General features: G+C 43.9%; 1 protein-coding gene across 1 annotated transcript in view; it reads right to left on the reverse strand.

The window, feature by feature from the left end:
• Positions 1-632: 632 nt before the first annotated feature.
• The window catches only part of CKAP2 (cytoskeleton associated protein 2), a 34999-nt gene continuing 10583 nt past the window's right edge, over positions 633-25048 (reverse strand). Inside the window, exons 3-9 of the mRNA XM_069759905.1 lie at positions 22578-22650; positions 13042-13679; positions 10567-10810; positions 10204-10374; positions 8013-8073; positions 5536-5782; positions 633-1446 (exon numbers count right to left, since the gene is read on the reverse strand). Coding sequence (XP_069616006.1) covers positions 1191-1446; positions 5536-5782; positions 8013-8073; positions 10204-10374; positions 10567-10810; positions 13042-13679; positions 22578-22650 — 1690 coding nt within the window. The 3' untranslated portion in view covers positions 633-1190. The remainder of the gene's footprint in view (positions 1447-5535; positions 5783-8012; positions 8074-10203; positions 10375-10566; positions 10811-13041; positions 13680-22577; positions 22651-25048) is intronic.

Below are 25048 nucleotides of genomic sequence, written 5' to 3' on the forward strand. Positions count from 1 at the left end.
TAAAATAAACATAATGCACAGCAATGTCAAAAGCACATTGCTGTGCACATGTTCCCTCGGCGTTTTACAGCTTTAGGGTTCGGAAACCTTGAAGTGTTAAGAAGTGGTGACATGCTCATTCTAAGTATATGCATTCTAAGCATTCAGATGTGGGATGTGCATTCTTGACAGTAGAGAGCGGTGATGCCATCTTTTTTTTTGGGCAGCGTCTTTCACTATACCAGCATTTCCAAAACTCCAGTCCTCAGGGTCCCCCCCACAGGTCACGTTTTCAGGATTTCCATGGTATTGCACAGGTGAGGGAAGCTTCATAAAGGCATCGGGAATTCTCACCTGAGCAACACTATGGAAATCCGACCTGTGGGGTTCTGTGACGATGGGAATCTGGGAAACACTGGTATAAAGTGAAAGACGCTGCCACAAAAAATACCGTATAACCGCGATGGAAGCCACTTCAGCTAGAGGAAAATATCAGCAGTTTTTCTGATCTGGTTGAGAAAACGCTGGTTGCGCTGGCGTCTCCAAGACGCAGTGTGCACACAGCCTTAGACTTCAGGATACAAATGAGCTGCTGAGTAAAAGGTTTACAGGAATTCTTGTTCAGCGAATGAGAATTTTTTTTTTTTTTTTTTAATATAAGCTTAAACCAAATCTTGGTATTTAGCATTTTCTTAAAGGAACACTGAGTATTAACACACTGTGCTTTGGCTAAATCAGTTCCTAAGGGGCAGCGGAGGACTGAGGGATTTATTACCATAACCAGCATCATGCACCAGTGTCTCAGGTCCTAGGTTCGGGGCACAGGCCAGCAGACCACAGGTGAGACAAGTTACAAGCGCTTGCTTTAGCTGTACAAGAACCAAATCCAAACTGCAAGTGATCGACAGATAAAGCGGCAATTGGTCCAAAGTGTCCCACGAGTCCAGTGTGCACAGTCCTAGGAATATAAACTTATAGGAGGAACTGTGCATTTGCGAGTGTCTGGCTAGACATGCCCTGGTCGGTGGCCCGCGGAGGGCAGCCATTAATGGGCCGATATGCAGAGAGCGTTTCCTTCACGGCCATTAGGAAATCTGAATCTCCAGTAGTACAGACATCACAGGAAACAGACAAGGATTAGTGTGTTGTGCAGATGAGAGTTCAGCCATAGAGACGGGATCAAGAAGTGCATCTCAGTCTGAGGAAGAGGTTCATTTTTTGGTTGCACTTTTGGGAATAACTTTGTTAAGAGCACTGTTTTTTCGGAAGATGTAGGCATTGGCGCAGGCTTCTGTGCCCTCTAGGTCTCCCAATTGCTCGATTCCAGATATGCAGGGGTCATGGTCCTTCAACATGTCTGGCAATCTGTGAGATTTGTGCTCCAGGCGGCTTGAGCGCCTGACAGGGGTGAGAAATTTGTAATTCTTGTAGCCAGAATCTCCTTCATTCATCCGTAGTTTCTTCATTCTGGACAAAACAAGATAAGCGGTCAGGCATTAGAAGCGAGATAGAATATATAACCAAAATCTGTTGTGTGAATGGTGGTAATAATGAATGAGCGCCGCAGCTTTCAGTGAGGCTGCCGTACTTCAGACTATACAGTCATTTTAACATGGATTTTCAAAGCAAGTACACCAGCCTCATCAGGTCTTCGATATCCATATACTAATGTATGCAGTTGTACAGTCAAATTAACTTACAATACAGCATTTTCCCCATACACTGTAATTAACAGGCCATGTAGAACAAAGTCTGCACAGTGAATACATACAGGGACCAGAATCTGTCACACAAATTAATCTCCACGTTGTTAATTGCTCACAACTCATCAGGGGTGGACAAAAGTTACACACACACCAGATGCCCTTCGTTATGAGTTTTATGCAACTTTTACCATAAAAAAAAAAAAAAAAAAAAAAAAAAAAAATCTGAATAAATGAAGGGCTTCGTGCCATCTCGTCTGCAATCATTCCTAAATTTTAGTAAGACCTCCTTCTAAGTGTGGGAACACATGACTGATACCTGTGGATAGTAGCTAATGGATGTAAAAAAAGAAGATATGGCCAACTTTTTACAAGACAGAACATGGAGCCTTGGGATGACTGCCATCTTGCTTGCTGTGACAAGGACTCGTTTTAATGGTGCCAGTTCTAGCAGTAAATGCATGTTATACTATAAAATTAGAGATCTTTAACTAGTAACGTTATAGAAACACTTATTTTCATTAAAGTGGTTGTATCCTCATTGTCTGGCGCAGATTGCCAGGAGCCAGGCTCTAGACTAGAGAAGTGAATTTGTTCAGGTCCCTCCTTATCCGGCAAGCAATAGTGCTTGGCAAATAAGCTGCAGAGGGAACCCGGATTCCTGGATTACTCCGGCTGATCAGCTGCATGTGTCGCGGCTGTGTGACAGGCACAGCATGCATGGAACCCGAGTAAATTCGCTCATCTCTATTTGAGATGCCAGGAAGCAGAAGGCTTTGTTGGGAGCAGCGGTGGGCAGCTAAACCTTTCCCCAGCAGGCGGTGAAATGCATTGCTACAAGGTTGGCATTCCGCTGTAACACATGGACATTTAGAGAGAGGGTGGACATTTATTAGAGGCTCATTGCTTATACACTGCTCAAAAAAAATAAAGGGAACACTAAAATCACACATCCTAGATATCACCGAATGAAATATTCCAGTTGTAAATCTTTATTCATTACATAGTGGAGTGTGTCGAGAACAATAAAACAAAAATGATCAACCTAAATCACAACTAATATCCCACGGAGGTCTGAAGTTGGAATGATGCTCAAAATCAAATGAAGTTACAGGCTGATCCAACTTCAGTGGAAATTCCTCAAAACAAGGAAATAATGCTCAGTAGTGTGTGTGGCCTCCACGTGCCTGTATGACATCCCTACAACGCCTGGGCATGCTCCTGAGGTGGCGGATGGTCTCCTGAGGGATCTCCTCCCAGACCTGGACTAAAGCATCCACCAACTCCTGGACAGTCTGTAGTGCAACGCGATGTTGGTGGATGGTGCAAGACATGTCCCAGATGTGGTCAATCGGATTCAGGTCTGGGGAACGGGCGGGTGTTGTGAATTCTGTGGCTGAATTCACTCCTGTGGTCACAAGTGGTACTGCAGCTTCTGAGCTTCCTCCCTCAGGTGTTCTGGTGAGCTCGTTGGCTGCTTTGTTATTTAACTCCACCTGATTCTGTCTTCCTTGCTCCTTGTCAATGTTCCAGTGTTGGACCTGAGCTTCTGGATCTTTCCTGTGGCCTGCTGCTCTGCTTAGATAAGTGCTTCTTTGCTTTTGTTGCTACTTTTTCTGTCCAGCTTTTCTATTCGTTTTTGCTGGAAGCTCTGAGACGCAAAGGGTGCACCGCCGTGCCGTTAGTTCGGCACGGTGGGTCTTTTTGCCCCCTTTGCGTGGTTTTTTGCTTTAGGGTTTTTTGTAGACTGCAAAGTTCTCTTTGCTATCCTCGCTCTATCTAGAATATCGGGCCTCACTTTGCTGAATCTATTTCATCCCTACGTTTTGTCTTTTCATCTTGCTAACAGTCATTATATGTGGGGGGCTGCCTTTTCCTTTGGGGTATTTCTCTGAGGCAAGTCAGGCTTGTTTTTCTATCTTCAGGCTAGTCAGCTCCTCAGGCTGTGCCGAGTTGCATAGGTATTGACAGGCGCAATCCACAGCTGCCTTTAGTTGTGTTTAGGATAGGTTCAGGTATTGCGGTCTACAGAGATTCCACGTCTCAGAGCTCGTTCTATTGTTTTTGGGTTATTGTCAGATCACTGTATGTGCTCTGATTGCTGGCACACTGTCACTGGATTGCCTACATAACAGTACAAGGAGCCCCCCACATAATGACTGTTAGCAAGATGAAAAGACAAACGTAGGGATGAAATAGATTCAGCAAAGTGAGGCCCGATATTCTAGATAGAGCGAGGATAGCAAAGAGAACTTTGCAGTCTACAAAAAACCCTAAAGCAAAAAACCACGCAAAGGGGGCAAAAAGACCCACCGTGCCGAACTAACGGCACGGCGGTGCAGCCTTTGCGTCTCCGAGCTTCCAGCAAAAACGAATAGACAAGCTGGACAGAAAAAGTAGCAACAAAAGCAAAGAAGCACTTATCTAAGCAGAGCAGCAGGCCACAGGAAAGATCCAGAAGCTCAGGTCCAACACTGGAACATTGACAAGGAGCAAGGAAGACAGAATCAGGTGGAGTTAAATAAAGCAGCCAACGAGCTCACCAGAACACCTGAGGGAGGAAGCTCAGAAGCTGCAGTACCACTTGTGACCACAGGAGTGAATTCAGCCACAGAATTCACAACAGGCGGGCCAGTCCATAGCTTCAATGTCTTCATCTTGCAGGAACTGCTGACACACTCCAGCCACATGAGGTCTGGCATTGTCCTGTATTAGGAGGAACCCAGGGCCAACTGCACCAGCATATGGTCTCACAAGGGGTTTGAGGATCTCATCTCGGTACCCAATGGCAGTCAGTCTACCTCTGGCGAGCACATGGAGGGCTGTGCGGCCCTCCAAAGAAATGCCACCCCACACCATTACTGACCCACTGCCAAACCGGTCATGCTGAGGGATGTTGCAGGCAGCAGATCACTCTCCACATCATCTCCAGACTGTCACATGAGCTCAGTGTGAACCGGCTTGGATCTGTGAAAAGCACAGGGCGCCAGTGGCGAGTTTGCCAATCCTGGTGTTCTGTGGCAAATGCCAAGCGTCCTGCACAATGTTGGGCTGTGAGAACAACCCACATCTGTGGATGTCGGGCACTCAGACCATCCTCATGGAGTCAGTTTCTAGCCGTTTGTGCAGACACATGCACATTTGTGGCCTGCTGGAGATCATTTTGCAGGGCTCTGGCAGTGCTCCTCCTTGCACAAAGGCTGAGGTAGCGGTCCTGCTGCTGGGTTGTTGCCCTCCTACAGCCCCCCCTCCATGTCTCCTGATGTACTGGCCTGTCTCCTGGTAGCGCCTCCAGCCTCTACGCTGACAGACATAGCAAACCTTCTTGCCACAGCTCGCATTGATGTGCCATCCTGGATGAGCTGCACTACCTGAGCCACTTTTGTGGGTTGTAGAGTCCGTCTCATGCTACCACAAGTGTGAAAGCACAACCAACATTCTAAAGTGACCAAAACATCAGCCAGAAAGCATTGGTACTGAGATGTGGTCTGTGGTCCCCACCTGCAGAACCACTACTTTATTGAGTGTGTCTTGATAATTGCCAATAATTTCCATCTGTTGTCTATTCCATTTGCACAACAGCATGTGAAACTGAATGTCAATCAGTGTTGCTTCCTAAGTGGACAGTTTGATTTCACAGAAATTTGATTTACTTGGAGTTATATTCTGTTTAAGTGTTCCCTTTATTTTTTTGAGCAGTGTATATAAGATTGAGTCCCAAGTTGTAGGACCCCCACTCTATTGGCTATATACCCCCCCAGGGGGCACAAAGATGGGGCTGTCCCGATGGATAAATATTTTGCAGTTTAACACATACTGTATATAAATATTCTAGAAAACATGCAGCCCTTACTTTTCCAAGTGTGGCGTTGTACAGACATTGTATCTGATGACTGATGATGCAGCAGCTCCATTCTCCGATGTAGCCTCTGAAACAGGCGGCCTGTCGGGGGTGCACAGGCTTTGTGGCTCATTTTTTAAGGCTCTGGCTTTACCTCTCCTCTTCCCCTTTATGGCCGTTTCTACAGTCTCATCCTTCACTTCAGTCTTTAACTCCTCAGTTTTCAGATCTTCCTCATTTTCTTTTTTCACACTTTCCTCTATAACCAGTAGAAGATTTTCACGTGTTTAATTGTACAGCAGACATCTTCATTTTTCTTAATTAAAGCAGTAGTACAAGCAGATAATGGGTGAGACTAAATTACGTATACACTAAGTGTTAGTAGTAAAGCAATGAGTAATCGGGGACCATAGACATACATACATACATACATACATACATACATACATACATACATACATACATACATACATACATACATACATACATACATACATACATACATACATACATACATACATACATACATACATACATACATACATACATACATACATACATACATACATACATACATACATACATACACTGAAGGCTGGATGCCTAGAATTCATTGACTCCATTATATCAGGATTGAGTGTGTAAATATACACAACCTTAATCTAATCATAGCTTGAAATGTCAGATAATAAACCTGAAGCCTATATTATAACCTGCTCAAAGACAACATGCGAACAAGCCCTTAAAGGGATAGTCCAAAAAAAACAAAGCAGATTTGAATCCTAAAATGTCCAGTTAATCTAGTCTTATTACCTTTCTAATATGCTTTAATTAAACATTCCTTACATTTCCCTCTACTCCAACACTACACACATTTCAGCAGAGCAGGGACTAGCCCAGCCCCTGAAATTGACGTCACTGAATAAATAAAAGGGTGGGGAAAAGCAGCCCTGGCCCCCGATTACATCTCGATGATTTCAGCATGCACTGGGGATTCTCAAACGGGAAGTCTCGAGGGGGCACCGTGAAATGAAGGGTCATCAGCGCCGTACACACAGTCTAGATCGCGTGAAGTCATTATTGCCCTCTACTCCTCTTTGGTCAGACCTCATCTGGAATACTGTGCTTAGTTTTGGGCACCACATTTAAAAAAAAAAAAAAAAAAAAAAAAAAACCCACATCAACAAACTGGAGCAAGTTCAGAGAAGAGCGACCAAAATGGTGACCGGTCTGCAAACCATGTACTATGAGGAACGGTTACAGGATTTGGGAATGTTAAGCTTGAAAAAAAAAAAGAAGACTGAGGAGACTTAATAGCGGTCTACAAATATCTCAAGGGCTGTCACACTGTAGAAGGATCATCTTTATTCTCATTTGCACAAGTAAATACTAGAAGCAATGGGATGAAACTGAATGGGAGAAGATACAGATTAGATATTACAAAAAAAAAAAAAAAAAAAAAAAAACTTTCTGACAGTGAGGGTGATCAATGAGTGAAACAGGCTGCCATGAGAGGTGGTGAGTTCTCCTTCAATGGAAGTCTTCAAACAGAGGCTGGACAGACATCTATCTGGGATGATTTAGTGAATCCTGCTTTGAGCAGAGGGGTTGGACAATGACCCAGGAGGTCCCTTCCAACTCTACCATTCTATGATTTCTGCCATACACAGACAGCAGATAGCCTAACAAAGACAAGGAATCCCCCTAAGTTCACATTAGCGTTCAGGGGCTTTTCGGAGGGCAGCGTACATCCTCTGCCAAGCCCCGCCTACTTCTGCATGCGTCTTGCATACCTATCTTTAACACTGGGTATGCAGGACATGCGGATGCGTTGTTTTGACGTGCCTGCCGACTGCACTGGAACACAATAAGTTGCATTTTGTGCGGACAGCAGGCGCGTCATAACGCATCCTCATGTCCTGCGTACCCAATGTTAAAGATAGGTATGAAAGATGCATGCAGAAGTATGTGGAAGTAGGCAGGGCTTAGAGGTCGTACGCAGCCCCCACAAAGTCCCTGAACGCCCATGTGAACCCAGCCTTCCTTAGTGGTCAGAAACAGCAGCCACATGGAGGACATTATAGTATTATCCTGTGCAAATGTAAATCCAGCTCTGGGGCGTGCTAAAAAGACTTGTTAGAAAGGTCAGCAAGATATGCCGATGCCTCCCTTCACTAGTTATGTTCCCCCTTATCCACAAAGTATAGTAGGAGGTGTAACCTGACAAATTGCCTTGAGCTACCCCACAGACTGGATGAATTGTTCTGGATGCGGGAGGGGAAATTGTGAACCACTAAGTAAGTGGAGAGAAGGAATATAAATATACACATATACAGATCTCTCTGATAAGATCTACTGCAACAGAATTAAATAGCAAAAGGCAAATATCACAAAAAAGTTTGTCGAAGATACAATTGCCATTCACAGAAAGTGTGCACCCCTTATTGTTACCGTTACGGTTCTCTTGAAACAAGGCAGAAATTACATACCCGGGTCAGGCTTCAGCTGCTCCAAGGCGTTAGCAAGGATGGCTCTAAGTTCTTCAAGGGGCTAAAGATGGAAACATTTTATATATTATGCAACGAAGATAAGATCACAGATCATTGCACAAAATCATAGTGTGCTCAATAAAACAAGACGGGAGACCCGCAGCTGAAAATGGCTTCTTGACACGATAGTCCTTAAATGCACCACAAATTTAACTGAATATTTACTGAACCAAGTGTAAAACAAAACACAATGTATTTTTGGATCATAACAGTGGTGGGGGGTCCAACACCCCACTGATCAGCTGTTAACTGCTTCAGGCAGATGTATACACTGAATGGAGAAGAACAGCTTAGCTTCATTCACGGCTGTGGACCAACTCCTAAAATATAGAATACATTGGGTACAGTAGTACAATGCAGGATGTGCTGTAAATGTTTTCATAGGAATTTGGGAAAGTTATGAAATGTCCTATAAGTGTCTGTTCTGTTCCTGATCTTGGCTGTTAGTGGAGGTGAATCTGTGCTGCACTTTATGCACATGCTCAGTAGAGCTGTGGAGTCGGCGTCAGGGAAACACACAGCCCTGGCTCCCTTCGCTATGAGGCAGCCGCTGCTGTGTACTGCAGATCAGCTATTCTTTAAAGAAGCACTTCCCAAAGGTTTGTATGTAAAGCAATACAAGTACATGAATCCAGTCACTGATCGCAGTCTTTCCCAGTATCCAGCTCCGCTCTGGTCATCTCACGTGACTGCAATTCCAGCTCACACTGCGCTCTGAGACTCTTACAGTGGAAGCCTATGGAGCCTTATTCTGACACTCCTGCAGCTTGCTCTGTAAGGCCGGGATCACATGCGAGAAACCCGTCCATGTCTCGCATGTGAAATCCAAGCTCTGGCACTGTGGAGCGGAGCGTGCGGCCGCATAGCAACACATGGAGCCGCACGCTCCGCTTTCAAGTGCCGGCGCCAGAGCTTGGATTTCACATGCGAGACACGGACGTTTATCTCGCATGTGTGATCCCGGCCTAAAAGCGGCGTCCGGCACACAGCGCAGTGTGATCTGGCAAATCAGACATTGCAGTCACATGATTGTAAAGAGAACTGGAGCGGTGCCGGAAACTGGCTACGTTCCCACGATGAGCATTTGATGTAGCAGAATTTCGGCCCCGTTATTTATTTAAATTAGGTTACTTCTGTTTCTTCCATTGTGATTCTGTGAATTTTTATTAACATGCGCTTTGATCACATATTTGATGCTGCATTTTTTTCTTCTGTCATGCTTTAAAACAAAGCCGCTTTGTTTTTCCATACGTCCTAGTTTTCTGCTTTGACAATTTTATTGCTATACTTCAGTGTGGATTACATGGTGTCGCGCGGGAGGGTTTGGCTGCGGATTTTCTACAGCTACTAGAAGTCTACTGGGGAAAATGAATATTAAAAATTTTATATATATCTCCTGTGGATTTGAAACACTGCAGGGCAGTTTACACAGCGTTAAAAAAGCACAGTGGGCAGGAGATTTCTACAAGTCCTATTCACTTTGCTGGAACTAAGACGCTGCGCTTTGCTGCAGGAAAAAAAACAAACAAAAAAAAAAAAAAAACACACCAAAAGCTCATTGTGGGAACGTAGCCCATTACCGCACTGAAGTACATCAGTGGTTGCGGACTGGCTGCAATTTTAAAGTCAATTAATTGGGCAGATTTACTAGAGCAATCAGACTTCGAATAGACAGTCTGAAGACGCATCAGAGGCCAACTAGTTAATATACTGTAAGTTTATAACCGTTGCTAGTTTGCTTGCTTTGGTGCAAAAAGTTAGTGACAGCCCCTTTGGCCACACTATCAGTAAACTTTTCCATCATCTACACAGGGGAGATTGGCTATGTTAGTGGCAACCGCTGCATCTAGTTATATCCAGCAGTATTCTCCTACAAATGGCATCCAAACAGCGACATAGTTAGTAGGACAAAAAGAACTCAGAAAGTTGACTTAGACCTTTGCATGGCATGGGGCATGTTCAAGGAACATAATAATGAATGGTTACTTGATGTTCACACCAGATCTTCCAGGAAAAGAGAGGTTGAAACTTGGCCTCCATTATTACCCGATTGTTTACTAACACTGAGGGCTTCAGACTTCATTAAAAACTACAATGCAAATGTGAACAGAGCCCCGAGTGCGTCACTTACCTGAGCACCAGCAGACACAGCCTCCTCACACACCGCAATCACTTTATAGAGCGCACCATCCCGTTTCTCAAGACGTGCAAGACATTCCCAATATCCGGAAAGCTGCTTGGCTTCTGGAAGATTTTGGACTTGTTTCTCAAGTATCGAGAGAACTTCTTCCCTTGGATAACCCTATTTTTATGAACACACAATGAACATTTAGAAATATATGTTGTATGAAGGCCAGTCGGCCTGTGGTTGCACTATAGTTTTCCTATTGGCGCCATTTATTTCAATAGTATTTTTGTGAAAAAGCTGGTTACATAATAGTAAGATATGTTCAACTCACTCATGAAAATATGAAACACGCAGGACATCAGTTACCTCATCTATCAGCTTCTGGCAGCCTTCAAAAATCTTGTGAAGCTTCAGAGTGAATAGCTCCTGCTCATCCTCTTCTGCCATGGTGGCCCAGTACAGCTGGCGAGTTTCTTCTTTTGGCTCCTCCGCCTCAGTTTTTATCTCTGGCTTTTCTTTATGCACACTGTACGTGGAAGGTAGGACTACAGCCATTGTGGGCCTTTTTACCACTTTTCCTTTAGACTGTCTCCATTCTGCCAGACGTTCCCTATGCAAAACACAACAATAAGAAAAACATGGACTAACATGTACAGCAAATCCTTACGGAAGCTCTGATGAATAACATAAAACTGCATCAGCCATGCCACTGAGGCAACAGTAAAGGCTGGTGGTCATGTGACAATGCCACGTAACCACAACAGTACCGCCCTACGAAGAAAGTATAGGATTTTCTTAATGGACCTTGGGACTATTAAGGAGTGTCCAGTAGTGGACAATCTGTGTAACCCTTCACGCAAGTTCACATACAAATATGTGATTATGGGGTTTTATGTGGGCTCAAAAGCAGAGCTCCCTCCACATGCAGGTGATGTTGGCTTTGTCCCCCGTGTGTTGGTGCCTGATTATGATTGGTCCACCTCATTCTGGGGAAGAAGTACACGCCCCCAGTAACAAGTTGTGATAATGCCCACACAATGCAAACTGTAATCTAAATTCTCTACCACAGACAGAAAATGTATAAAATATATATATATGTGGCCTTTGGCACTAGTTTAATCTGAAAATTTGGTCCAGAGACAAAAAAACAAAACCACCCGTTTTTTGTGAAGTGCGTACAGCTAATACAGGTCCTTCTCAAAAAATTAGCATATAGTGTTAAATTTCATTATTTACCATAATGTAATGATTACAATTAAACTTTCATATATTATAGATTCATTATCCACCAACTGAAATTTGTCAGGTCTTTTATTGTTTTAATACTGATGATTTTGGCATACAACTCCTGATAACCCAAAAAACCTGTCTCAATAAATTAGCATATTTCACCCATCCAATCAAATAAAAGTGTTTTTTAATAACAAACAAAAAAACCATCAAATAATAATGTTCAGTTATGCACTCAATACTTGGTCGGGAATCCTTTGGCAGAAATGACTGCTTCAATGCGGCGTGGCATGGAGGCAATCAGCCTGTGACACTGCTGAGATGTTATGGAGGCCCAGGATGCTTCAATAGCGGCCTTAAGCTCATCCAGAGTGTTGGGTCTTGCGTCTCTCAACTTTCTCTTCACAATATCCCACAGATTCTCTATGGGGTTCAGGTCAGGAGAGTTGGCAGGCCAATTGAGCACAGTAATACCATGGTCAGTAAACCATTTACCAGTGGTTTTGGCACTGTGAGCAGGTGCCAGGTCGTGCTGAAAAATGAAATCTTCATCTCCATAAAGCATTTCAGCCGATGGAAGCATGAAGTGCTCCAAAATCTCCTGATAGCTAGCTGCATTGACCCTGCCCTTGATGAAACACAGTGGACCAACACCAGCAGCTGACATGGCACCCCACACCATCACTGACTGTGGGTACTTGACACTGGACTTCAGGCATTTTGGCATTTCCTTCTCCCCAGTCTTCTTCCAGACTCTGGCACCTTGATTTCCGAATGACATGCAAAATTTGCTTCCATCAGAAAAAAGTACTTGGGACCACTTAGCAACAGTCCAGTGCTGCTTCTCTGTAGCCCAGGTCAGGCGCCTCTGCCGCTGTTTATGGTTCAAAAGTGGCTTTACCTGGGGAATGCGGCACCTGTAGCCCATTTCCTGCACACGCCTGTGCACGGTGGCTCTGGATGTTTCCACACCAGACTCAGTCCACTGCTTCCTCAGGTTCCCCAAGGTCTGGAATCGGTCCTTCTCCACAATCTTCCTCAGGGTCCGGTCTCCTCTTCTCGTTGTACAGCGTTTTCTGCCACATTGTTTCCTTCCAACAGACTTACCATTGAGGTGCCTTGATACAGCACTCTGGGAACAGCCTATTTGTTGAGAAATTTCTTTCTGGGTCTTACCCTCTTGCTTGAGGGTGTCAATGATGGCCTTCTTGACATCTGTCAGGTCGCTAGTCTTACCCATGATGGGGGTTTTGAGTAATGAACCAGGCAGGGAGTTTATAAAAGCCTCAGGTATCTTTTGCATGTGTTTAGAGTTAATTAGTTGATTCAGAAGATTAGGGTAATAGGTCGTTTAGAGAACCTTTTCTTGATATGCTAATTTATTGAGACAGGTTTTTTGGGTTATCAGGAGTTGTATGCCAAAATCATCAGTATTAAAACAATAAAAGACCTGACAAATTTCAGTTGGTGGATAATGAATCTATAATATATTAAAGTTTAATTGTAATCATTACATTATGGTAAATAATGAAATTTAACACTATATGCTAATTTTTTGAGAAGGACCTGTATATGATGTGATCATAAGGAGCACACCCATTTGTCACTTACTTCCGTTCTGCAGCCGACTCTCTGGGTTTTGGAAATTTGCTAGCTGTGCGCAGAGGAGGATCGGGCTTGTTCTTCTGAGGCTCTGGTAGGGTTTCCACAGGAGCAGAAGATGGTTTATTCTGCATCACTGGGTTACTTTTCAACAGAGGTTTTAGTGGTTGCACCTTCTGCTGTATTGGCCTCTGTTGGGTCAGAACTTGTGTGGTTCTCCGCACACTCAATGGTTCAGACTTGATCTTGGTCACAGTAGTGGATGGTCTTATCTGTGATGAGGTTGGTGGGATCGCAGGCCGCTTTGGTTTCACGTCATTGACAGCAGGTCTTACCAAGGTCTTAGCAGGCACAGATGCAGAAGATTGTGGCCTGTTTCCGTGACTCTTGGGCATAGGTTTATTTGGCTCAGTCAGATTTTTGTTTTCAGAGTTTTTCCGAAAGGAATTAATTTTAGACTGCACAATTTTCCCCTTATAGGTGCCAAGGACAGGCTTAACCGCTGGTTTTGGTTCATCTTTTGTAGGTACCAGTTTTGCCCGCTCATCTTTTATTTGCTTGGTTTTCAGGTAGGACTGAGTTAGGGTCACAGATTTACCACTCTTATTAACAGCCGGTTGAATATTTTCTTTATTTACTGGTTCAGCCTTAAAAAGAAAGAATACTTTAATGAATATTCTTCAATATGTCTGCATCAATGCATCTAACAAAAGCTGCAGGTTTATTATATCACAAAACATCTGATTAATGCAGGTTCATCTGCTGGGATCATTCATGGAACCAGTGGCTACCCATGCCGAGGGTATTGGCCAAAGGTGCATTCTTGGAGTACATGCTGACATTTTCAGTGGTGCAAAGTATATTTCTACTGATACCCATCGGGATTTTGGGAGCGCACACATGGTGGAGGGGACATGTTAGGTCCTAGTTCTGGCCACATCTCCGCAGTCTGCTCCTGGGCTTGCGCCGTAGGCCAGGAGCCATTCAGTACTGTTCACCTCCCCCTGCCAATGTGGATTTATGTAGAAGTATTGTCACCTCACTGGCCTAAATTAGATTATTTTCTGTACCAATTCTTGGACGCTTGTGATTTAAGAAGGGTTTTGTTAAACATCTGATCCCACAGCTAAAGGTTGTTTTTAAAAAAAAAGAACACACAAAACTGTTTTATTTAATCATTCAGAGTCCTGCAGATTCTCTGCTGCCGCCCCTGATGTCTGCAGTGCTCACAGCGTTTGAGCCAAATTAGCCAGCACTAAACTCTGGCCAAGTGGGTGGAACACGCCGATCAGCCCCCGGATGGCAGCAATGCTGAGGATGTGACATCAAACCTTATGAGCAGTGGTGGAAACTCAGCGCTCCACCCAGAGAGGGAGGGTCCTGGACTGATATTTAGCCACATACAGCAGAGATTGAGAATCTTTATGTACAAAGTATAACGCTATGCAAACAATGAAAAATGACCGAGTATAAACTGGTATGCATGCAGTGTGTAGGAGCACGTTCACACCGGCCATTAAAACACACAACCCAATATAGAAACATTTTTTGTAAAACACACACAGTGTTTATCATCTTAGCTTTTGTCTGTTTAATGGCCAGTGTGAACACACTCCTATACGTTGCTTGCTTACCAACTTAAGCTTTGTTTTTTTTCTAGGGTCTTAAGGTACCTTCACACTAAACGGCGCTGCAGCGATCCAGACAACGATGCGGATCGCTGCAGCGTTGCTGTTTGGTCGCTGGAGAGCTGTCACACAGACAGTTCTCCAGCGACCAACGATGCCGGAAACCAGGGTAAACATCGGGTTACTAAGCGCAGGGCTGCACTTAGTAACCCGATGTTTACCCTTGTTACCATCCTAAAAGTAAAAAAACAAACGCTTCATACTTACACCTTCATCTGTCTGTCCCCGGCGCTCTGCTTCTCTGTACTGGCTGTGAGCACAGTGGCCGGAAAGCAGAGCGGTGACGTCACAGCTCTGCTTTCCGGCCGCTGTGCTCACAGTGAGTACAGAGAAGCAGAGTGCCGGGGACAGACATGGAAGGTAAGTATGAAGCGTTTGTTTTTTTTTACTTTTAGGATGGTAACCAGGGTAAACATCGGGTTACTAAGCGCGGCCCTGCACTTAGTAACCCGATGTTTACCCTGGTTACCAGAGAAGACATAGCTGAATCGGTGTCACACACGCCGATTCAGCGATGTCAGCGGGAGAGCCAGCGACCAAATAAAGTTCTGGCCTTCTAGCCCCAACCAGCGACATCACAGCAGGATCCTGATCGCTGCTGTGTGTCAAACTGAACGATATCGCTAGCCAGGACGCTGCAACGTCACGGATCGCTAGCGATATCGTTTAGTGTGAAGGTACCTTAACATTCAGGACAAACATGGGCATGGCCTCCCTTTCTTTGAACTGCTAGTATAGAAAGGTAGGAGACAAAAAAAGCGCAAATAGGGTCTTATCCCCAGGATTGTTTCCAATCAATTATGAGAGAACCGCTCACCTGGTGGTACTCCGTAAAAGCGTGTAGTTGTCAGCTGCTGCAGATCCACAGGTCGGCACTGCGACCTCTCAGAACCGTTATAATAGATGAATGTGGATAAAATCCGCGCTGCTGCGACAGATGATGGATCCAGATCTACTATATAATTATCTAAGGGTGACTTCTGTCTGTCACGGATATTCATTGGTCGCGGCCTCTGTGTCATGGAATCCAAGTCGCTGATTGGTCGTGGCAAAATGCCCACGACCAATCAGCAACAGGCACAGTCCGGCGGCAAAATAGCCGCTTATTCCTCCTCGCACTCAGCCCTCACACCGGGTTAATGCCAGTGTTACTGAACCGCGGTGTAACGCACTCTGGTTACGCAGCTATTAACCCTGTGTGACCAAATTTTTACTATTGATGCTGTGTATGCAGCATCAATAGTAAAAAGATCTAATGTTACAAATAAGAATAAAAAAGGGTTATTCTCACCCTCCGTCGCGGCTATCCTCAGCAGTGCAAGCGGCAGGTTCCGGTGACAAACATGAAATGCGAGAAGGACCTTCCATGATGTCATGGTCATGTGACCGCGACATCACCACAGGTCCTGTACTCATACCAACCCCGGGGCCGGAAGCTGCCATGTGCATCGCACACAGGGCCAGGACTTCAAGGGGCCTTCGGAAGGTGAGTATGTTTATTTTTTATGTTAATTCTTTAACCACGCATAGAGTGCCCACATTGCTATATACTACGTGGGCTGTGTTACATAGCGTGGGCTGCGTTATATACTACATCTCTGTGCTATATACCAACGTGGCTATGTTATATACTGCGTGGCTGCTATATACTGGGTGGGCTGTGTTATAGATTACGTGGCCAATGTTATATACTGCGTGGGCTGTGCTATATATTACGTGGCCAGTGTGATATACTGTGGGGGCTGTTATATACTGCGCTATATATTACTTGGGCTATGTTATATACTGCAGCGGATGTATGCATGCATGCATGCATGCATGCATGCATGTAGAAGCCACATAGTATATAGCACAGGCCACATAGTATTTGTCTGCTATATACTACATGGCTCCTATATACTACGTGGCCTATGCTATGTACATGTGGCTGCTATATACATATTCTAGAATACCCGATGCGTTAGAATCAGGCCACCATCTAGTATAGTTATAAGATCTTCCACAGAAAGATATATCTTTCTGTGGAAACTTCCTGAAGAAGCCATGAACTTCGAAACGCGTTGAATAAACCACCCAAACATCTTATAACTATATCTGGATCCATCATTTGTCGCAGCAGCGCGGAATTTATCCACGTTCATCTATTTTAACGTTTCTTTGAACTGGGCATGGCACTTCTATAGCTTCCCATCGCTGGGTGTCCACAGTCAGGCTTTGGTCCTGCTCTGCCCATACTCGCATTGAGTTATTGACACATGGTAAGACTAATATTAGCATAGGACCGTCCCGATAAGTGTACACCTTGTCGTGGTGGGATGGCTTTCATGCTTTTTTTTTTTTTTTTTAATTTAAATTTTATTTTAACCCTTTAGTGACCGGGCCTTGTTTTTTTAAATCTGGCCAGTGATACTGTAGTAATAGCTCTGGAACGCTTTAACATATCCCAGTGATTAAGACTTTTTTTGTGACAAATTATACTTAACTAGATGGCAGCCCGATTCTAAAGAATCGGGAGTCTAGAATCCATATATACTTTATTTATTCAAATGTAAGAATAATACAATTAATAAATAATAGTAAGAAAGAACAAAAAATGGCTGCACTCACCAGCTCTTGACAATTCTTGTTATTTAAGTAAAAATTCAAAAATCACACCAAAATGGCGGGCGGAGTGTGTCACAGTACGGCATGTTTCTGATTGGTTGCCGCCTGCTGCGAGCGACTAATCAGATACTGGACACTGTTGACGTCACTTAGCTCCGGACATTAGCTCCGGACAAAGCCACGGAAGTTGGCACAAATTGCAGGAAGTAGTATTCTAGGCAATTATATATTAGATGATAATAGCAAATTTAGGTTGATATGTTTTTTGCATTTATTTATACTAATTGCGTCTTCAGAGAGGAAGAGGACTAAAACTCTAGTGCCACCTATAGGAAGTAGCCATTTTAACAGTCAATGTCGACCCTTTAACGAGCCTTGTCACATGACTTGAGATTCTGGTTTGGCTATTATCCCAAGTCATGTGACAAGGCTCGTTAAAGGGTTGACATTGACTGTTAGGATGGCTACTTCCTATAGGTGACACTAGAGTTCTAGTCCTCTCTCTCTGAAGACACAATTTGCATATTTCCCCAGAGGAGCATTGCGGCTTTAAGGCTGCCGTCACACACTCAGTATTTTACATCAGTTTTTGTAAGCCAAAACCAGGAGGAGTGGAACAAGTAGAGGAAAAGTATAATAGAAACATATGCACCACTTCAGTATTTGTAAGCCAAAACCAGCAGTGGGTGATAAATGCAGAAGTGGTGCATATGTTTCTATTATACTTTTCCTCTACTTGTTCCACTCCTGGTTTTGGCTACAAATACTGATGTCAAATACTGACCAAATACTGATAGTGTGACGGCAGCCTAAGTCTCCTCACCTCGTCATGCTTATGTCACTTTCCGCAAGGAGAAACGATACTTCTTGGATCCCGCATTTATAAAAATGTCAGAAATTTGATAAAAATGTATATAAAAAAAAAAAAAAAAAAAAAAAAGTGCAATTTTAGAACTTTGAATGATTATCCCTTTAATCCAGATAGTCATATCGCACAAACACATTAAAGGGAACCAGTCACCCCGAAAAATCGACAATGAGCTAAGCCCACCAGCATCAGGGGCTTATCTACAGCATTCAATCCCCCGATGTATCCTGAAAGATGAGAAAAAGAGGTTAGATTATACTCACCCAGGGTCGGCTTATACTCGAAACAAAAAAGAAAAAAAAAAATTTGATAGATATCCCCTATAAGTGATGCCATTTTAAAATCCACACCCCTCGACATATTCAAAATTGTTTCAGGTACTTCACTAACCCTTCAGGTGCTTTTCAGAAATTGATGCAAAGTGAAATGACAGGGATGAAAAAGTGTTTTTTTTTTTTTTTTTTTTAAACCACCTAAATGATAATTTCTGAAGACGCCGCTATAGCTGGAAGACTGAGGCTGTTTCTTGGCCGTGGCAATCTTCAGGACCACACAATAAATATCTCAGGGTGCCAATGGGGTTAAAGAGAGAGCCCCTCACACTAACATTAACCATCTAGATGTCGTAGCCATTGACAGCAGCATTTAAGGGGTTAAACGGCCATAATTGCTGTCACCACTGATCATGGCAGATACAGAAAATTGTCAGCTATAGTGTACAGCCGACAGCTGCTGGATTGTCACCTGTATGGGGAGGCTCATATCTCCGGTCAGTAAAAATATGGGGACGGTGTGGGTGTGTGTGGGTGTGGATGGCGCCACAGAGTATATACCGTACAGTTGCTAAGGTGTGGCCCCGACATGGGATACTCAACACACACGGGGATATGAACACACAAAATGCGCCACACTACCACGTGCTTGAACACATACCACCCATAGCACACATTTCACCAACCTCGCCACATAAAAGTCGAAACACAAAAGTCGCAGCGCAAAACTCGCCACATGCAAAACTAGGCCCACGCAAAACTCGCCACACGTGGAAAAATTGCCACATGCACAAAAGTTGCCTCACACAAAACTTGCACACTCAAAACGCACCACACATAAAACTCGCCATGCGCAAAACTTGCTGCACACAACTTGCTACACTAACCTTTCACATGCAACGTGACACAAAAAGTTGCTACATGCATGTCGCCACACGCAACTTGACACACGAAACTCGCCCTAAAACACACACAAGTCTGGTATTATCCTTCAAAAATAAAAATCAGATTAATAAGCAGACAAACTACAAGAGCAACAACTGTACCATATAGGAAATACGTCAGCTGTCAGTCACATGACCTGTGTTATGTGTATGTGTGAGCTAATATATCCGGCCAGGGGGGAGGGCTTCCTGTTGGCTGGGAATTTATCAGGCTGCCAATTTAGCTTACAAATACTGAGGTAAAAATACTGACCAAATAACGTGTGAACGCGGTCCAATACAGGAGGAGGACACACAGATATATACAGGAGGAGATGACAGGTATATACTATATACAGGAGGAGATGACATAGCAGGTATATACTATATACAGCAGATGACACAGGTGTATACTACAGTCATGGCCAAAAGTATTGACACCCCTGCAATTCTGTCAGATAATACTCAGTTTCTTCCTGCAAATGATTGCAAACACAAATTATTTGGTATTATCTTCATTTAATTTGCCTTAAAGGAAACCTGTCACCCCGTATTTTAAAGAGGAGATAAAAATGGCATTAACTAGGGCCAGAGCTGTGCTTTACATTACTGTCTTCTTTGTGCTTTTATTCCGCACCTATCCTGCCGAAATACCTTTTGAAAGTCGCCGTTTGGTGCTGTCACTCAGTCAGGTCTGGTCAGATGGGCGTTGAGAAGTTGCGGTTCCTCCCCCACCTCTTGCGTTTCCCTGCGAATTTTATTCCCGCCGTCAGCGTTGTGCTTAGCGCCTGCGCAGTAACGTTACCGGCATCCAGCTATACAGTAAATGCGCATATGACCACTTCCGGGGCACACAGGTAAAAGTGCCGACCAGCGCCTGCGCAGTGATGTAACGTATGCTATGCCCACAGTTGGGCACAGCATAATGAGCAGGCGCAAGAGGCTAATTTACTGCGCAACTGCGAAGAAAGTGCGCGATCTGTGCGATTCACAGAGCGCATTTAAGTCATACACGCCGAGGAGCAGGGGGGAGGAACCGCAACTTCTCAACGCCCATCTGACCAGACCTGACTGAGTGACAGCACCAAACGGCGACTTTCAAAAGGTATTTCGGCAGGATAGGTGCAGAATAAAAGCACAAAGAAGACAGTAATGAAAAGCACAGCTCTGGCCCTAGTTAATGCCATTTTTATCTCATCTTTAAAATACGGTGTGACAGGTTCCCTTTAAATGAAAAAACACAAAAGAGAATGAAGCAAAAAATAGATCATTTCACACAAAACTCTAAAAATGGGCCAGACAAAAGTATTGGCACCCTCAGCCCAATAATTGGTTGCACAACCTTTAGCCAAAATAACTGCGACCAACCGCTTCCGGTAACCATCAATGCGTTTCTTACAATGCTCTGCTGGAATTTTAGACCATTCTTCTTTGGCAAACTGCTCCAGGTCCCTGATATTTGAAGGGTGCCTTCTCCAAACTTCCATTTTTAGATCTCTCCACAGGTGTTCTATGGGATTCAGGTCTGGACTCATTGCTGGCCACCTTAGAAGTCTCCAGTGCTTTCTCTCAAACCATTTTCTAGTGCTTTTTGAAGTGTGTTTTGGGTCATTGTCCTGCTGGAAGACCCATGACCTCTGAGGGAGACCCAGCTTTCTCACACTGGGCCCTACATTATGCTGCAAAATTTGTTGGTAGTCTTCAGACTTCATAATGCCATGCACATGGTCAAGCAGTCCAGTGCCAGAGGCAGCAAAGCAACCCCAAAACATCAGGGAACCTCCGCCATGTTTGACTGTAGGGACAGTGTTCTTTTCTTTGAATGCCTCTTTTTTTCTCCTGTAAACTAGGTTGATGTCTTTGCTCAAAAAGCTGTACTTTTGTCTCATCTGACCAGAGAACATTCTTCCAAAACATTTTAGGCTTTTTCAGGTAAGTTTTGGCAAACTCCAGCCTGGCTTTTTTATGTCTCGGGGTAAGAAGTGGGGTCTTCCTGGGTCTCCTACCATACAGTCCCTTTTCATTCAGACGCTGATGGATAGTACGGGTTGACACTGTTGTACCCTCGGACTGCAGGGCAGCTTGAACTTATTTGGATGTTAGTCGAGGTTCTTTATCCAACATCCGCACAATCTTGCGTTGAATTCTCTTGTCAATTTTTCTTTTCCGTCCACATCTAGGGAGGTTAGCCACAGTGCCATGGGCTTTAAACTTCTTGATGACACTGCGCACGGTAGACACAGGAACATTCAGGTCTTTGGAGATGGACTTGTAGCCTTGAGATTGCTCATGCTTCCTCACAATTTGGTTCCCCAAGTCCTCAGACAGTTCTTTGGTCTTCTTTCTTTTCTCCATGCTCAATGTGGTACACACAAGGACACAGGACAGAGGTTGAGTCAACTGCAATCCATGTCAACTGGCTGCAAGTGTGATTTAGTTATTGCCAACACCTGTTAGGTGCCACAGGTAAGTTACAGGTGTGGTTAATTACACAAATTAGTGAAGCATCACATGATTTTTCGAACAGTGCCAATACTTTTGTCCACCCCCTTTTTTTGTGTTTTGTGTGGAATTATATCCAATTTGGCTCTAGGACAATTCTTTGTGTTTTTTCACTTAAGACAAATTAAATGAAGATAATACCAAATAATTTGTGTTTGCAATCATTTTCAGGAAGAAACTGAGTATTATCTGACAGAATTGCAGGGGTGTCAATACTTTTGGCCATGACTGTATATATAAGGGAGATGACAAACATGTATATACTGAGGGGAAAATGAGGGGTGTGAGGTCAAAAATGACAAGTGTTGGGGGGGAATGAGAGGTGTAAGGGAGAAAATGAGAGGCGTGATGGGAAAATAAGGGAAGTGAGGTGCTATAACTAACCACAGATATTTACTATGCCCAGGCAACGCCGCGCTCTTCAGCTAGTATGTACTATTACTGAACTTACAGTGGGGGGGTTTTGTTCCCATCTTAGATTTGGAAAGGATAATGGCTAAAAAGTAATAATCCTGTAACAATTCTTGACACTGCACTGTATCCTACCACCAGACATGGCACCTCTTCCCAGAGGCTGTGCTACGACTATTAGTACCGGCTGCCGTCCGCTTTGTGCACGAGACATACATCAGGGGGACCTTTTAATGCAGACCTGACCATGAACCTACACAAGAGAGGACATCCTTACCATTTTCTTCCAGGGCCTCAATTGCTCCGATTTCTTCTGTAGATGCCTGTTGGACCTTTCCATTAATGGGGACCTTTGAGTTAAAAAAAAAAATCAGACGATTGTAGAAAAACACTTTAACGTAACTTGTATTTATCACCTGCGCAAACCAGGAGAGGACAGGGTGGGGAGGCGCCTAGCAGTCACTTATCAAACTGTTCATCAATGGCAACATCTGAATACACCCCAATGGGCTCAGACCTAATCTTGAAAAGGGACGTGGTCACCACATTTTTGCCACCGAATCTGGAAGCAGCAAAATGCAGAGATCGAGCCCTTGATTCCAGTCATGTGTCACTTAGTCAATTTTATCCACAGGAGATTACAAATACAAAGCGCCATGGAATAAATGGCGCTATAATAAATAATAATAATAATAATAATAATAAATAATAGAGGACTAGTAATCCTGTTGCCATGTAGTTCTCAATATTCGTGACCTCTGTATAACCTCTCCCACTGAAAGAAAATCGGTTAGTGGTGTGGGTGTTATTATACAGAGCTCAGCATTGAGGCTATGTGCATATGTCAGGATTTCTTACAGAAATTTTCCTGACAAAAAAACACAAAAAAAAAAAAAACACTGACATTTCTGCCAGAAATCCGCATGCTTTTTTTCGCATTTTTTTCTCATGCGTTTGTGCGTTTTTTTTTTCCAAATGCATAGAATTGCGGGAAAAACGCAGAAAATCTGCAAAATTAATGAACATGCTGCTTTTTTTTTTTTTACCGCGACGCGTTTTTTTCGCGGAAAAAACGCACCATGTGCACAAAACATGCAGAATGCATTCTAAATGATAGGATGCATAATGTATGCGTTTAATGAGTTCTTATAGCGTTTTTATCACGAAAAAACCTGATCGTGTGCACATACCCTCAGAGAACAGCTCTGCAACAGAGAAAACAATGATTTTAACAAAACTGCAGAGAGCAGCCTGGCGAGAGGCACATTGCTGGAATCAGGGTCTCAAACACACTTAGGACACCAACTCCTTAAAGGGAATCTACCAGCAGGTAGTTTGTTATGTAATCTGAAGACAGCATGACGTAGGGGTTAAAAATACAGATTTCAGCGATGCCTCTTATCAAGCTGAGGCTGTGTTTGCCTACAGTGATTGTTTTAGCACCAGTAGCTCATCATTGCTGTGACTAGATGGTCACCTGCCCGTGGTATGACACGGCCCCTCCTGTGACAGGCAGCTCACTGTCTACAGACTACTTACATACAGAGCCTCCTGTGGGCGTGGTGAGCTTTTCAGCTCTGCTTCATTACTACAGCTAAAAACTGCTAGATTACTGGGTGCAACAATTCTATGTGAAATCATTGGGTTCAGCTTCTCTTTGTCTACACTAGGCTGCTCTCAGATAAGGTAGCAAAAACCTGCTGACAGATTCCCTTTAAGTGCTGCCACACCAAGAGCACTTCATTTAAAGGGACACTGTCACCTGAATTTGGAGGGAACAATCTTCAGCCATCGAGGCGGGGTTTTTGGGTGTTTGATTCACCCTTTCCTTACCCGCTGGCTGCAATATTGGATTGAAGTTCATTCTCTGTCCTCCATAGTACATGCCTGCACAAGGCAATCTTGCCTTGCGCAGGCGTGTACTGTGGAGGACAGAGAATGAACTTCAATCCAATATTGCAGCCAGCGGGTAAGGAAAGGGTGAATCAAACACCCAAAAACCCCGCCTCGATGGCTGAAGATTGTTCCCTCCAAATTCAGGTGACAGTGTCCCTTTAAGAGACAATCTAAAAAAAAAATAAAAATGAAAAAACACAGAAAATCACGTTATAGGATTTTACATATTTCATGCAATAAAATGCAAATTAACCATTTGACAAATAGAAACACAGAACTTAATATTTGGTACAGAAATATTAATTTGAAGTTACAGAGAATAGATGTTTTCTGATGCTCTTGACCAAGTTTGCACACACTGCAGCAGGGATTTTGGCACACTCCTGCATACAGATCTTCTCCAGATCTTTCAGGGTTCGGGGCTGTTGCAGGGTAACAGTTTGCGCTTCCTCCAAAGATTTTCTTTTAGGTTCATGTCTGGACACTGACTAGGCCACTCCAGGACCTGGAATGCTTCTTATAGAGCCACTCCTTAGTTGGTGTGTGTGTGTGTGTGTGTGTGTGTGTGTGTGTGTGTGTGTGTGTGTGTGTGTGTGTGTGTGTGTGTGTGTGTGTGTGTGTGTGTGTGTGTGTGTGTGTGTGTGTGTGTGTGTTTCAGGTCATTATCATGCTGGAAGACCCAGCCGATACCCATCTTCAGTGCTCTTACTGAGGGAAGGAGGTTGTTTGCCAAGATCTCTTGATACATGACTCCATCCATCCTCCCTTCGATACGGTGCAGTCGTCCTGTTCCCTTTGCAGAAAAGCATCCCTAAAGTATGAGGTTTCCCCCACTATGCTTCACAGTTGGGA

Source organism: Ranitomeya imitator, chromosome 3 (genome assembly GCF_032444005.1).
Source record: "Ranitomeya imitator isolate aRanImi1 chromosome 3, aRanImi1.pri, whole genome shotgun sequence".
Classification (NCBI taxonomy): domain Eukaryota; kingdom Metazoa; phylum Chordata; class Amphibia; order Anura; family Dendrobatidae; genus Ranitomeya; species Ranitomeya imitator.